A 13286-nucleotide genomic window follows, 5' to 3' on the forward strand; every position below is an offset into this window, starting at 1 on the left:
CACTCCCCAGGGAGATCCAGACCCAAAATCTGCTCCCCATAGCCAAGCCCACAGGACTGGGAACTGCTCACATATGGCCACCCCTGTGGGCTGGGGGCCCTGCGGGGAGTTGTGCTTCATCAGGAGTCGCCCCAAGGGAGGGGGTCATTGGGTGCACTCAAGGAGGGCTGAGGGGGCAGGCTTGCTGGGAAGGCTGGGACGAAGAGCAGAGAGAAGGAGCTTCGGAGAAAGGTCCACCTTTAAACCACCAGCCACAACCGCCCATTCCTCTTGCCCTGGGGCTTTCTCCCCGCTAGGGCTCTCTCCCCGGTCAGAGGCCCCAGTCTCCGTGGAGCAGGGAACTGTAGTGCAGAGGAACCTGTCCATCTGTCCTGTCCCCACTGCTCCATCCTGGTGCAACTGGCAGCACTCTGGCTGCAAAGAGAGGAGCAGCTGACGGGTTCCATCCAGCAGGGCCTTTGACCCAGGGAAACCAGAGCCCTCACTTCCCTCCAGGGAGTAGGATGAGTAGGGGGTGGGAGGGGGAAGTCAAGAGTGGGCTGCACCCTTCCAATCTCTCCTTCCTCACTCCCCTGGGGACCTCCTGGTTCCTCACTGCACTTGCCCCAAATTGAGCTGGTGCACACGGCTGGTGGGAAACCCTGTCTGTGAACCCTGCACCTCGGGCCCCCAGAGCAGAGCCCCCAAGGGGCCTGGAGGGCCCATGGCAAAGGGGCACCTGGAGAGAGTGGCCCAGCAGCCAGTCTCCATCAGCCTCCCTCTGCCATCAGAGCCCTACCCAGGGTTCAGTCCCCGGCCTGGGACACCAGCCCCTGGTCCGTGAGGTCCCTCAGAGACTGGTAACCAGTTGCATCTGCCCATCCCCATCGGGCCCTGGCCCCTCGAGGCCTGGGGCCGCCAGGTAGCCCTCGTGGCTGGGCCGCCGCACCTGGTAGTAGCCCTGCAGGGGGTTCCGGGCCACCAGGGCCGGCGGGCGCGAGGTGTAGTAGATTTCGGGGGGGCCAGGGGGTGCAGGTGGGGGTGGGGGCAGAGCCTCACTGGGCCCCTCGGGGCTGCTGTCCGGGTAGGAGGGCGAGTCCCGCAGGTTGGCCCCGCTGGCGTAGAGGGAGTCCCGGCCCGGAGGGGAGGAGAGGGGCCGGCTGGTGGCCCCGTCCTCCGCTGTGCAGCTCTCCGACTCGTCCAGATCGCTCTGGTACAGCACCGACTGGGCCCGGGGCAGCAGCAGTGGCTCCTCCAGGGCCTTGTAGAGAAGTTCGATCTCTGCCCGGTCAGCACCCCCGGGCCCGCCTGCCTCTTCCTCGCCGCTGCCCCCTGGCACTGGCGGCACGGGGGGCTCAGGCGGTGGAGGGCCCCTGGCTCCGCTGCTACCACCCCGAAGGTTGTTGTGCACCAGCTCCGAGATGATCATCTTCTCGAAGGCGGCAGCGTCGGCCAGGTTCCGGCCTCGAGGTGGCTCGGGGGCCCCATCCCCTGGAGGGAAGTCCCCGCTTCGCAAGGAGTAACTGTTGTTGAAGTTGCCATTGAGGGGCAGCGTGTCCATGCCGCAGGCTTCTCGGCCTCCCAAGGGGTGCTCTGCAGGCAGAAGGGAGCTGCTCAGAAGGAGAGCCGGGCAGTGAGAGGGGCACAGGCCACGTGGACGGGGGTGCCTGCTTTCACCTGGCTTTCCCTGGGTTCACCCCTGCCCCTGGGGACTGGGGTCTTGTATTCCCTCTCTTCCTCACTGGCAGTGAGGACACCAGCTCAGCAGAAGACTAGTGGAGGTACGTGTGGGGACCAGTTCCCCCAGGGTCCCCTCGCAGCTGGGGGCTTAGAGTCTCAGCAGTATGAGGAGATCTGGATGACCAGATCCCTTTCCAACGCTCTGTCCCCCCCATCACCTTCATTCCCCACCTAACGCGACACCCTCCAGCCAGCTGCCAAGCCAGAGACTGTCTGTGTGTGTGTGTGTGTGTGTGTGTGTGTCGGGGGGCACTCGCGTTCTTCTCTCTAAGTTAGGCCATTTGAGGAGGCCACTGTCACCTTCCCCTCCCGGCCTTGGAAATGTTACCAGGAAACAGTCCCACTTACTGGGTTCCCGGTAGCTCCCTGCAGGTGCCGGCCAGGAGGGAAAAGAGAGAAGGAGAGAGCGGGTTCAGGATGCCAAGTCTCGGCTCCAGTTCAGGAGGCACAAGGATGCCACCTGACCTGGGCTGTCACCCGCTCCTGGCACCACAGTGCTCTCACCTGGGGAGTTGAAGACGGCGGGTGAGGAAGGGTTGAAGCCCACCGACTCAGCAATGAGAGTGTTGTAGGGGCTGGTGCCCCCACGGGGCTGCAGCACGGGGTTGGTCAGCAGATGGTTCCCCATGGTACCTGCCCAGGAGGTCAGAGGTCACAAGGCGGCCAGGAGACCCGGGCTCGGGAATCTTGAGGGACTGAAGCCGGGGGTGAGGGATCCAGTCTCACCTCGGTTCAGGGTGGGTGTGCTGTTGATGTCGCCCGCCATGAAAGAGGATTCCGTCTGTTTCCTCACGGTGTCGTTCCACATCCTCCGGATTCGGCTCTGGGGACACAGCTCAGACGTGAGGGGGCCCTTGGGCCGCCCACCCTCCACGATCTTTCTGAGACCACTTGCCTGATGAGCACCACCAGGGACCTGGGCAGAGAACTGCCCTGCCTCTTGGGCTCTCGGTTCCAACACTCAGCCCCAGGGAGCCCTGCCTGGCGCCCCAGCCCCCGGCCTGGATACCTGGGTCCCCGTGTAGTAGCGGGTGTTGCTCCGTATAGCTGAGGTCTTGAGTGAGCCGTGAGCGCCCCCGGGCGGGGAGCGAATGCAGCAGTAGGAGTGACGCAGGCACTTGCTGTACTCCTTATGCACCTGGGGGGGTGAGGAGGACAGGCAGTAGGTGCCCCCGCCTTGGGGGTCCAGTGGCCAAGCTGCTGGTGGGGATCAGAGGCCCCACTGTCTCCTGTCTCCCAACAGCCAGCCAAGAAGGCTCTCTTCTCACTCAGGCCCATCCTCCTTTCTCCACCTCCACCAATAATTTCTCATCCATTCATTCACTCAACAGATCTTTAATGAGCATCCTCTATACGCCAGGCGTGGTTTAGGCCCCGAGGACAGACACAAATCAGACCCAAAGCCCTACTTCTCAGAGCTGGTATTTTCTAGCAGACAGAGACTGAACACGGGTGAAACATCAGTACGTTATGTAGGGCGTCTGATGGTGTGAGGTGCTGCCGAGAACCATGGCCGCGAGTTAGGCAGTGCTGTCGGTGGGGGTCGGGGGCACGATTTCAAAAAGATCAGGGGAGGCCTCACTAAGGAGACATTTCGGCAAAGACCTAAAAGAAATAAGGCAGTGGGCCCTGTGGATATGTGGGGAGGGGCAGGGGGCAAGCCCTGGGGAGGGTCCATGTCCAAGTGTCTGAGGGAGCAGAAGACAGAGCATGGCTGGAGGGAAGGGAAGAGAAGGGGAAGCCCAGGTTGGACCGTATGGGCCTGGGGGCCTCTGTAAGGATGTCACTGTGTGTCTGATGAGGACCATGGGACAGTTTTGAGCAGAGCAGTCAACCTTGCACCCAAGACTTGTGATCACTGCCTCCTTCTTCCCCTCCTTAGCCTTACCCACCTCCCTGTCCCCTAAGACCAATAACAGTCTGACCGGGCCTCCCCACTGCCTTCAGGATATGAATCTACAAACGCCTTGGCTCAGTCTCCCTGGCTTTAGTCTTGAGTCTACTGCCCGTACACCCTTCTCCACATTCTTCTGCTTCTGTTATCTCCTTAATTTATTCTTTTTTAAGATTCAGACTGTAACACACTTTATTTTAAAAAGAAACTTCCCATCACCACAAAATTCACATTTTATCCCACAACTATTGAAGTCGGAAATGTTCTGTCTGGGTGGCACCCAGAGTCATCTCCCTCCACGTGCTTGACTTGTGCCCTACACCCTGGGGAGGGTCCATCAACCATGTCCCTGCCCTGTGCTCTCCCAACTCCCCAAATCTGCCTTGCTTTCTCTTTCCTCTAGGCCCCTGTATCTTGCTCTTTTCCAGAACCCTCTGCACCCCTGCCTAAATCCTCCCTGTGAGCCTGTGCTTCCCTCCAGGCAGACACAGGTCCCGCTACAGAAGGCAGGCACCTGGTCCCTTCCCTGGACCTCACCTTCTTCTGTAAGGCGCAGTGAAAGACGAAGATGAAGACCCCCTGGAAGGCGTTGAAGGTGGTGAAGAGATAGGCCATGACCACCGACTCCTTATTGATGAAGAGGAGGCCGAAAGCCCAGGTGAGGCCCAGTAGGAAGAGCAGCGCAATGGCCCCCAGGGCCCAGGATCTGGGGAGAGGTGGAGAGGGAACAGGGACATCAAAGTCCCTGCCAGCAGAGATGCCTCCCCCAGAGCCCTGCTGCGTGTCCCTCTTTGAGCAGGCCTGGACGCTGCCCTGGGATGAGCAGGCCTGCCCAGTGACACTTTCACCCAAGCTGACCCTGAGGGGCAGGCAGAGGTCAGGGGTCAGGGCTCTGTGAATGGCCAGTCATTCTCCTGCATCCTTCATCCTTTTGGCCATATTTCCAGACCTTTAAACTACCTTTTGCTGCCTATCTGTCTTTAAGTTGCCCTGAAATGGACTTTTTTTTTTTTTTTTTTCCGGGTCGCATGGCTGGTGGGATCTTTAGTTCCCCGACCAGGGACTGAACCTGTGCCCTTGGCAGTGAAAGTGCAGAGTCCTAACCACTGGACCGCCAGGGAATTCCCTAGACTCACTTTTTGAACTCAGTCTCACCCTTAGCAATTATGTGCCTAAAACCACAGCTGGATGTGCTAATACCATGTTTTCTAATACTTGTTAAATAGATACATAACAAACACAGTAAAACACCATCTTTGTCCTTAAAATCACAGTATGTGACACCAGAGGCGAGAACACCACCGTTTAGGAAACGCTGGGAGAGGCCTGGAAAGTCCCAGGGCATGGGTGGGGCGAGGGGGTGCTCACTTAATGTTGTCGAGGCGACTGGAATCGGGCTTGAGCACGGATGAGCTCCGGACCATCTTGTGCAGAGTCACCATGAGGAACACCAGGTTCACCTGGGGGCGGGACAAGGGGAGGGGCTGGGCCAGGGTCCCTCTGCCTCCTAGCGTCAGCTCCTGGCCAAGTCTCAGCCACGACCCCCCTTCTTCAGGGTCCCCTCTGCTGCTGTACCTGCCCCCAGGTGCCTGCCTACTGGTGTAACTGTTAATGTGGCTTCGGGGCCAGGGGGGCAGGGCCCGTGGCCTGACACAGAGCAGGGGCTCAAATCACAGCTCCTGGAAGGATGGACCTCAGTGCTGGAGCTCTACAGGCCCACTCTGCTCTCGTTTTCTTAGTTGGCTGCTCAGTTCTGATGCTTTTCAAGGGCTTGGGGAGAATGGGGGCCTTGGGGTCAGAGCTAGGCTGGATGAAGGACAGAGACTCAGTACTGGGGGTACTGCCTTCCAACTTACCACGATAACAAAGGAGACAGGCCCAATGAAGCTCCAGATGAAATAATTGTCCACTCGGAGCCAGCAGCTGTGAAGGAAGCAGGGCCGGGGTATTGAGAGGTGGGGGCCGGGGGGGCAGGCTCTTCCCTCCCTCTGACTCAAGGAGCCCAGGGACTCTGCTGGCTGCGGCCTCGGGGCTCAGGAGAAGGGAGGCCAGTGCCCTGAGGGTCCTGGCCCAAGGGATGCTGCTGAGCAGGGAGCCAGCAAGGGGGAGAGACTCGGGGGGTGAAGGGGGCACTCACGCCTTCTCGGTGCCATAGCTGCGGTAGTCGATGGCGGCTGCGATGCCCACTACCAGGGCTGGGAAGCAGTACCCGCCCAGGTAGTAGTATTTGGTGCGGGAGTACTCGCTCTCAAACACCTCCACCAGCAGCAGGTAGAGGTGCACGCCCTCCAGGCAGAGCCAGGAGAAGGCAGCCAGGAAGAAGTAGTGCAGCAAGCCAGCGAAGATGGGGCAGGCAATCTAGAGAGTGGGGAGCACCACAGGTGAGGGGCTGCCCCGGCCGGCCAGTGTCGTCTCTCCCCCCATCCTCTCCTGCCCTGGAGTCCTGCTCACCTCATACTGAGTCTTGTCTATCCCAACCAGGAAGAGCAGCTCGGCCAGGAACAGGGTGATGCACAGGTTCTTGTGGATGGTGTTTCGGTCAGTCTGCAGTCCCCGCAGGAAGCAGAAAGTGGAGATACAGATTGCCAGGCAGACCAGGGAGATGACGATGCCCACCCAGGTGATGACCGACAGCAGTAGCTCGTTGATGCGGCCCTGGTACTGCGGGAAGGAGCAGGGGGTGTACTTAGCGCCTCTGGTCTTGCACGTGGCCAGGGCTCAGCTTAGGTGCCAGCTACGGGCAAGGCCGTGGGCCACGAGCACCACTGGTGCAGCCCACCTGGCCTTCTGCCCCCCTGGCCAACTTGCCGGCCCCCACCCCTCTGCAGGCGGCACGCTCACTTCCTCATGCTCTGGAAGGCTCGTGGAGAGATGACAAAGGTGACACCAACGTGCTTCTCCAGAGTGCCTTGGGAGAAGGTGGGACCGTGACCAAAGAGAACCAGACGTGTGGCCTCATGCCCCGGACAAGACTCAGGCCCCCCATGCCCACGAAGCTGGCCTTCCCCGGCACCGCCCATGCAGCACTTTCTATGATGCCATGCAAAGCCGGGCCAGAAAGTGGGCCCGCCCGGAGGAGCGGAGTGCTGGCCAGCTTACGATCTCGCGGTGAGCCATGAGCACGGCAAAGTTGGTGAGGTGGCTGCAGGCGCACGTGGTGTGGGTCTTGTTGGACTCCACCAGGCGGCAGCCCTGGGTTGACCAGTAGCCCAGCATGGAACGCTCCGAGTAGTTCCAGAAGGAGCAGTTGGCATTGAAGTGGTTCTTGGCCTGTTGTGTGGTGGTGACCGGGGGGTCAGATCTGGGGAGTCCCACTCCAGCCCGCACACCCGGCTATGGGGATAGTGACAAGCAGGAGACGAGTGCCTGGGGCTTTGGGCTCCAGGTGACAGTCTGAGACCTCTGGGGACAAAACGGCCCAAGCTGCTGAGGTGGGGGCTGAGGCCCCAGGGAGGGGTTGTAACTTGCTCTTGGGGTGGGTGAACACACAGTAGGGGGGCATACACAGCCAGGGACAATGGAGGATGCTGGGACCCTCACGGAGGGAGGGGGCACCTCAGCTCACCTCCAGGTGGGCCACAGTGAAGATGACAGGGTCCATGAGGAAAACTCGGCTGGACTCCTTGTTGATGGATGCTGCGATGACCTGGGAGTTCACCACCAGGGAGGCGCCCCCCAGGCCCCCCACGCCCGCTTCACCTGCCAGCTTCACCGTGGCATTCTCGGTGGACAGGAAGAGGCCCAGGTTGTTGTAGAGGATGAAGACAACCTTGACCACTCCTGGGGAGAACGGGTACAGCAGGGTGTGTTGTCAGCCCCTGGCTGGTGTGCAGCTCCACCACGCTGGCCGCCAGGACCTCTGAAGCCAGACAGGCTGCAGCCCAGGCAAGTGGGGCTCTGGGAGCCCTTCTGTGGGACCACTGCTCAGTTATAGGCAGTTTTCAACGGCAGGGCAGTGGGCCGGGATACACAGGCTGGGTCCCCGGCCCACCTCTCACTTACTGTGTAACGTTGAGCAAATCCCTAACCTCTCTGGACCTTAATCTCAAACGGCACAATCCTCCCTGAACTGCCACTGCACCGGAGTGAGCCCTACAAACTACAAAGTGTGCTTGGTTCTGTGGGGCTTCGGGGGGGGGGGTCTCCACGAATCCCCTGAAATGTTAACACTAGCTTGAATGAAGGACACCTCTGTGTGTCGCCATGGGTCCCAACCTCCTTTCAGGTTCTTCAATCCGATAAAAGCTAAGAACCGCCGTCCTCCACGAGAGGAGCAGGGGTGCCAGCACGGGGCTTGGGCACTGACCGTTGCGGCTGTTCTGCTTGATGGTGTTGGCGGACAGCTGGATGGAGTTCTCGCTCGGGTACTCCTGGGGGAACACCAGCTCTTGCACTTGACCCTCTGTGTTCAGGACTGTGACCTCGAGGACTGTGGGGACAGGGGACGGCAGGGCACACAAGGTTGGGGGTCTGTCCACAGTCCAGAGGCCCGGGCTGTGGCAAGAGGCCCAAGGTCGAGGGCCAGGGTATCCCCCATGGTCTCCAGGCCGAGTGGGCCCCCACCGTTCAAGATTTGCGCCCGATCTTGCCCTAGCGCGATTGTAGCACTCACCCACGTTCTGCTTGGCAGCCAGGAAGCGGGCAGGCTCCCTGACATTGTCGGCCAGCAGGAAGGCGCCCTCCTCTAGGACGTCCAGGAGCATGGTGGCCGTGTGCACCTGCTCGGTGGCATTCATGTCCTTCCAGGACTCAAGAGCCTCTGGCCGCAGCAGGTTGTCCACCGTCTCCACCACGGCCTGCAACGGTGCGGGGGCAGCTCCGTGATTCCCCCTACATCCTCCAGTTCCCTGGGCTGGGCTCTGCGCCCCCTTCTCCGAAACTCCATCCCCAGCGCCACCTGGGGCCTGCCCAGGAGCGACAAGGGCTGCCCCACCCCCTCGGCCAGCAGGAGCCCTTGAGCCTCACCTTGATATAGTCCTTACAGGTTCTCTCTCGCTTGTGCATCTGGGGAAAGAGATGGAAGTGCTCTCAGGGCTGGTCTCCCAGCCCCACTCCTCTGACCCCGACACTCATGTCTGGGCCCCAGGGAGCTTGCTCTTCTGCCTCTGCTACTGACCTGGGGCTAGGCCATGAGCGAGAACCATTCCTAAGGGAGCCCACACCCCCAGGACCGTCCAGGGCAGTTCAGGAGGGAGCCCCAGTAGACCTGGGGTCTGTCCTTCCTCCTTCTCCCATCACCATGGGTGGCAGCCCAGCTCCGCGGTAACAGGCCGGCTATCTCCTAAGTTCCCAGGGCAGTGCCCCCTGCCCTGCTGGCCCTGCTGCCAGGCTCTACCTTGTTGTAGTTCTTGCCAGCTGACTCGCGCTCGATGGGCCGCAGGGCCTGCAGCTGGGCATCCAGGATGTCCAGCAGTTGCTCCATCAGCTTCACAGAGGAGGACACATCACCCGCATAGATGGAGCCCCGGGTGTGGCGGGCCAGCTCGCTGGCAATGTTGGCTGCGTTCTCCCCGCTCTTGATCTGTATGAGGCGGGAGTGGGATGCCCCGGCTCTGTCAGGGACCATTTTGCTTCCCTCTTCACGCGCCCAGCCTGCTCAGCCCCTCTCATCCCTCTCTCTGCTGCCCCTTCTCCGTCTGCCTTCTCCCTCCCCATCTATCTCTGCTCCCTCTGCAGGCCAGGGAGTGGACCCCTGCTTGTCTCCCCAGTTGTTCCATTGCCCCCACTGTGCCCTGTGCCCGGGCACCCAGGGCCTGCTGTGTGAGCACGTGCGCCTGACTGGGAGGGGCAGCTTCTGCTGGTACCTTCTGGGCCACCTGGTTGACCCAGGGGGAGGTGCAGTTGCTGAGGTCAGGGCCCCGGGGGTTCCAGAGCCCCAGGGCTGGTAGACACTGGAAGGAGGCAATTCCTGTAGGGACAGACACACAGGAACAGAGAAGGGAGCCACAGGGAAGGAGAGAAGGATGGGCCAAAGCAGGGAGAAAGGAGATGACAGAGAGAGGGGGACGAGTGGGTGAGAAGAGAGGTGAGGGGAACACGGAAGACCAGACATGAAGCAGGCCGGACAGTCAAGAGAGGTGTCACTCTGAGGTGACATAAGCCACTCCTTCTTCCCCTAAACCCTCCCTCTGGGCTCCTCTTCCGTCTTTGCCTACCACAGTTGGAACCTTCTGGAAAAGCAAAAACCTACAGCATGCGGTCTGGCTCCACCCTCTCTGGCACTTCAGCTGCTGTGTCCTGTCACCAGCTGCTCCCGGGCCTGTTCCATTTCAGTCTGAAGCCAGGACTCAAGTTACCTCCCGTGGGCTCCCTGCAGGGTCCACCCAGCGCTTTGCACGTGGCGGGTGCTTAGTATTGCAGGAGGGGACGGGGGCCGAGGCGTGGGGCACTAACTGAGCTGCTGCTGTGTCCTGGGAGCTCTGCTGGGCTCTGGGGACACAGCTGCAGACATCAGGCGTGACCCCTGCATGAAACCCACACTCTGCCAGGGGAGATGGACAGGTAAGTGCATCTATGTTGAGCTGAGTTAAGGGCATGTCCCCTGTCCCTTCCCTGGCCAGACCCAGCAGTGGCCATTCCCCGAGCCAGCTGCAGCGGAGGTAACCTCGGCTCTGTACTCACCTCGAGTCCCCTTGGGGCAGGGCCTCTCCACCAGCATGCCCTGCTGGGTGGCCGGCCACTGGAGCCCCCGCACCTCTCGAGGTTCACAGAAGAGTTCCGGGGACACGTGCAGATTGGGGGCGGGGGGCCGCCGGGTGCTGGGGGCGGGGGCAGTGGCTGGAGGTAGGTCAGGTCCCAGCTGGTTGATGGCACCCACGGGGTGCGTGGTGAGGGGCGCCCGGCGGAGTGGGGTGGTGGCCGCAGGCGAGGCTGTGCTGGTCAGGGGTGTGGGCCGGGCCGTGGTGGTCGTGCTGAGGGGTGGCGAAGTGGCTGGGCCTGGAAGGGAGAGGGGATATGAGATGGGGTTACCCCCACGCTTCAGGCCTATTGAAAGATATCCTGGTCCCCACTAGGTCTGGGAGAGCTCCCCTGGCCCCTGTCTGCCCACAGAGGTCCCTCGTACCCCTGGGACCATCTGAAGCATTGGAAGGTGGCAAAAATTCACTCATTTGTACTTTGAAGTCTGAGAGAGCAACCACAGAAGACGGGCCAGGAAGGAGGTGTCTGGAGGCTGTTGTACACAGCCACCTCCCATCCTCATTCTACTCTTACTCTGGTCTCTCTGACCTGGCCACGTCCCTTCCCTCTGGGGGCCTCAGCTCCTCCTTTTGGATTAGATGGGACTCCCTGGAGCCGTGGGGCTGCTCAGAGCTGGTTTGGGGCAGCTGAGGGGGCAGAATGAGACTGTGGAGGGGCCCCCAATCCTGGCCAACATCGGCGGCTCGGCTTTGCTGTTTTACTGATACTGGGCTTCCACCCAAGATTTTGGTTGAAGAGGTTCCAGGGCTCAAAATGCACAGGCCTCTAGGAGACATAGCGCAGCTTGGTTAGGAGCCCAGAGTCCTTGGTCCAAATCCTCAAATGAGCAAGCTAATCCCATACTCACCCAGTGCTTGGGTTTCCTCATCTGTAAAACGGGGCAATAATAAGCCCCGTCTCCTAGGCTGCGAGGGTCAGAGGAGTTAATTGCGTGCTTAGAACAGCCTCTGTCACATTGCCATGTCACACTGCCATTGCCTCCAGGGCTCCCCCGAACCCACCTCCAGGCCCCCTAAGATGTCACAGAGTGCACCCCCCGACCCTGGGACCTAGGGGGCGTTTGGGAGCGAACTTGAGCTGTCCTCACCAGCACTGGGGTCGGGTGGCCCGAACTCCAGGCTATAGCGCACCACGAAATAGTTGTTCCAGACATACAGCTGGTTGTCACGAGGGTTATAGTCAACGGAAGAGACGAACTGGTAGGGGTTGGGGAAGGCCAGGCTGACGGGCTCCTCGCGGTTGGCGTTGGTGTTGAAGGCGTAGTCCACGCGATTGCCGGCCGCCTCGCTGTCGTCATCCACGTACACGGAACGCAGCACGTAGAGGACACCACACACCATGAAGGCGTTGGACGCCGAGCGCTTGTCGTAGCCGGTCTCCCACGTGCCCTCGAAGCGCAGCGTGTAGGGGTTGAGCTGGCTCACCACCAGCCGCCCGTTGTTGCCCTCGGTGGCATAGATGACCCACAGCCCGTTCTCGTCCACGGCCAGGTCGATGTCGGTCTTGCCCCCCCAGCGGTAGGGCGAGGTATCGTGGTAATTGGCCGTGTTGATGACCGTCTCCCCGCTCTTGATGCGCGTGCGCAGGTCGTACTTGACGATGTTGCGCGTGCGCTCCTTGTTGTAGAAGACGGCGCCATCATAGACCACGAAGCCAGTGCCATCCACACGGTTGGGCAGGCGGTAGGTGGTGGTGTGGCGTGCCGCCACGTAGTCCTCCCACGAGGCGTACTCGGTCAGCGTGTCCGTGCGGTAGGGGATCCAGGGCATGACGTAGATGCGGTCACCCGCCTGCAGTGGGTCCTTGCACCATGCGCCAGACTGGTGCTCTGACTCGTGTGTCGAGGTGGGGTCCAGCACCTTCTGCAGAGTCCCTGGGCACACGAAGACTGGGCCAGGTGGGTGGGCGGGGAGCACACGGGGGAGAGGAGCAGGGGCAAAGGAGGGGGAGAGAGAGAGGCAAGTTGGTCACGCGGCCGGGGGGGGGGGGGCCAGGCTGTCCCCTCCTGCTGCTGCAGTCACGGTTGCTTGGTAGGGCTGGTGATGGGAAGGGGGTTTGCGGGCTGGGACCCCTGCCCCGCCCAGCTGCCCCTCTCCCTGGAGATATCAACCCTGGAGGCCATTAAGAGCAGGGTTAGTGGTGGGAGGTAGTGCCCCTCTTTCCTTCCCTGGCTGCTAGAGACCCCACAGGCTGGGGATAAGGGGTTTGGCAAGAGGCATCCCAGAGACGATCTCATGTGCCTTAAGCAGGAGTGGAAAGATTTCCTCACTGCAGCCACTGGTGGCTTTGAGGTTCCAGGGACTCAGGGCCCTGCCCCTTCGCCATCATCTGCGCCCCTATGGAAGAGCTAGGGGTCAAGGGTCCCATCCTTCACCAACCACACCAGGACACAGCTTTTTTTTTTTTTAACTCCATTTTCTTCCTCCTGCAAAAACTGCAAGGCAGAGTGATGGTTCCGTACCCACTGTGGGTGGGTGTCAGGAGCGCACTTCTATTCCAGGGTGGGAGAGGCACCCGAGGTTCCTGATGCAGCCTGTGGCAGCCCCCACCCCCAGTACCCATGAAATCAGTAGCTGAGGAAGGGTATTCGGAAAAGTCCAGCCCCTCCTGAGGGTGCCCCGCCCTGCCCCAGCCGGCAGGGTCTCTCATGGGGTTTATTCAGCAGCAGACACTGACACTGGTGCACAGGGGTGAGGGGGAGAACTTGGGGAGGGAGAGGACTCCCGGGAGAGCTGGGTGGGGGCGGGGAGGAGAGCTGTGTGGAGGGAAGAGAGACAAGGTGGTGGTGGTGGGGCTCGGCGAGGTCCTGGCTCCAAGGGAGGCACACTGGAGAGCACCTGGGAAGAAAGGGTTAGTGCTGGCGAGGAGAGAGGGGGGTGAGCAGAGAATTCACTCCAAGGCCCAGGCCCGACTGAGGGTCCCTTGGGGGGGCAGTCCCAGGTCCAGCTCAGAAGGAGCAAGGGAGGGAAGCAGG

At 61.1% G+C, this 13286-nt stretch overlaps 1 protein-coding gene and 1 pseudogene across 2 annotated transcripts in view; both read right to left on the reverse strand.

Annotated features, from left to right (window-relative positions):
• The window catches only part of LOC112414840 (uncharacterized), a 2755-nt pseudogene extending 2635 nt beyond the window's left edge, over positions 1-120 (reverse strand).
• The window catches only part of ADGRL1 (adhesion G protein-coupled receptor L1), a 43115-nt gene continuing 29835 nt past the window's right edge, over positions 7-13286 (reverse strand). Inside the window, exons 5-23 of one of the 2 annotated variants that reach the window (XM_024767305.1) lie at positions 11400-12200; positions 10235-10549; positions 9418-9521; positions 8949-9134; positions 8579-8617; positions 8226-8409; positions 7920-8042; positions 7179-7393; positions 6713-6883; positions 6065-6274; positions 5751-5971; positions 5470-5536; positions 4982-5073; positions 4151-4319; positions 2729-2857; positions 2446-2542; positions 2224-2352; positions 2068-2085; positions 7-1572 (exon numbers count right to left, since the gene is read on the reverse strand). In XM_024767305.1, the coding sequence (XP_024623073.1) occupies positions 830-1572; positions 2068-2085; positions 2224-2352; positions 2446-2542; positions 2729-2857; positions 4151-4319; positions 4982-5073; positions 5470-5536; positions 5751-5971; positions 6065-6274; positions 6713-6883; positions 7179-7393; positions 7920-8042; positions 8226-8409; positions 8579-8617; positions 8949-9134; positions 9418-9521; positions 10235-10549; positions 11400-12200 (4013 nt within the window). In that variant the 3' untranslated portion in view covers positions 7-829. The remainder of the gene's footprint in view (positions 1573-2067; positions 2086-2223; positions 2353-2445; positions 2543-2728; positions 2858-4150; positions 4320-4981; positions 5074-5469; positions 5537-5750; positions 5972-6064; positions 6275-6712; positions 6884-7178; positions 7394-7919; positions 8043-8225; positions 8410-8578; positions 8618-8948; positions 9135-9417; positions 9522-10234; positions 10550-11399; positions 12201-13286) is intronic. The other variant, XM_024767306.1, reaches the window with a different exon arrangement.

The sequence above is a fragment of the Neophocaena asiaeorientalis genome, unplaced genomic scaffold (assembly GCF_003031525.2).
Source record: "Neophocaena asiaeorientalis asiaeorientalis breed wild unplaced genomic scaffold, Neophocaena_asiaeorientalis_V1.1 scaffold87, whole genome shotgun sequence".
In the NCBI taxonomy this organism is placed as follows: domain Eukaryota; kingdom Metazoa; phylum Chordata; class Mammalia; order Artiodactyla; family Phocoenidae; genus Neophocaena; species Neophocaena asiaeorientalis.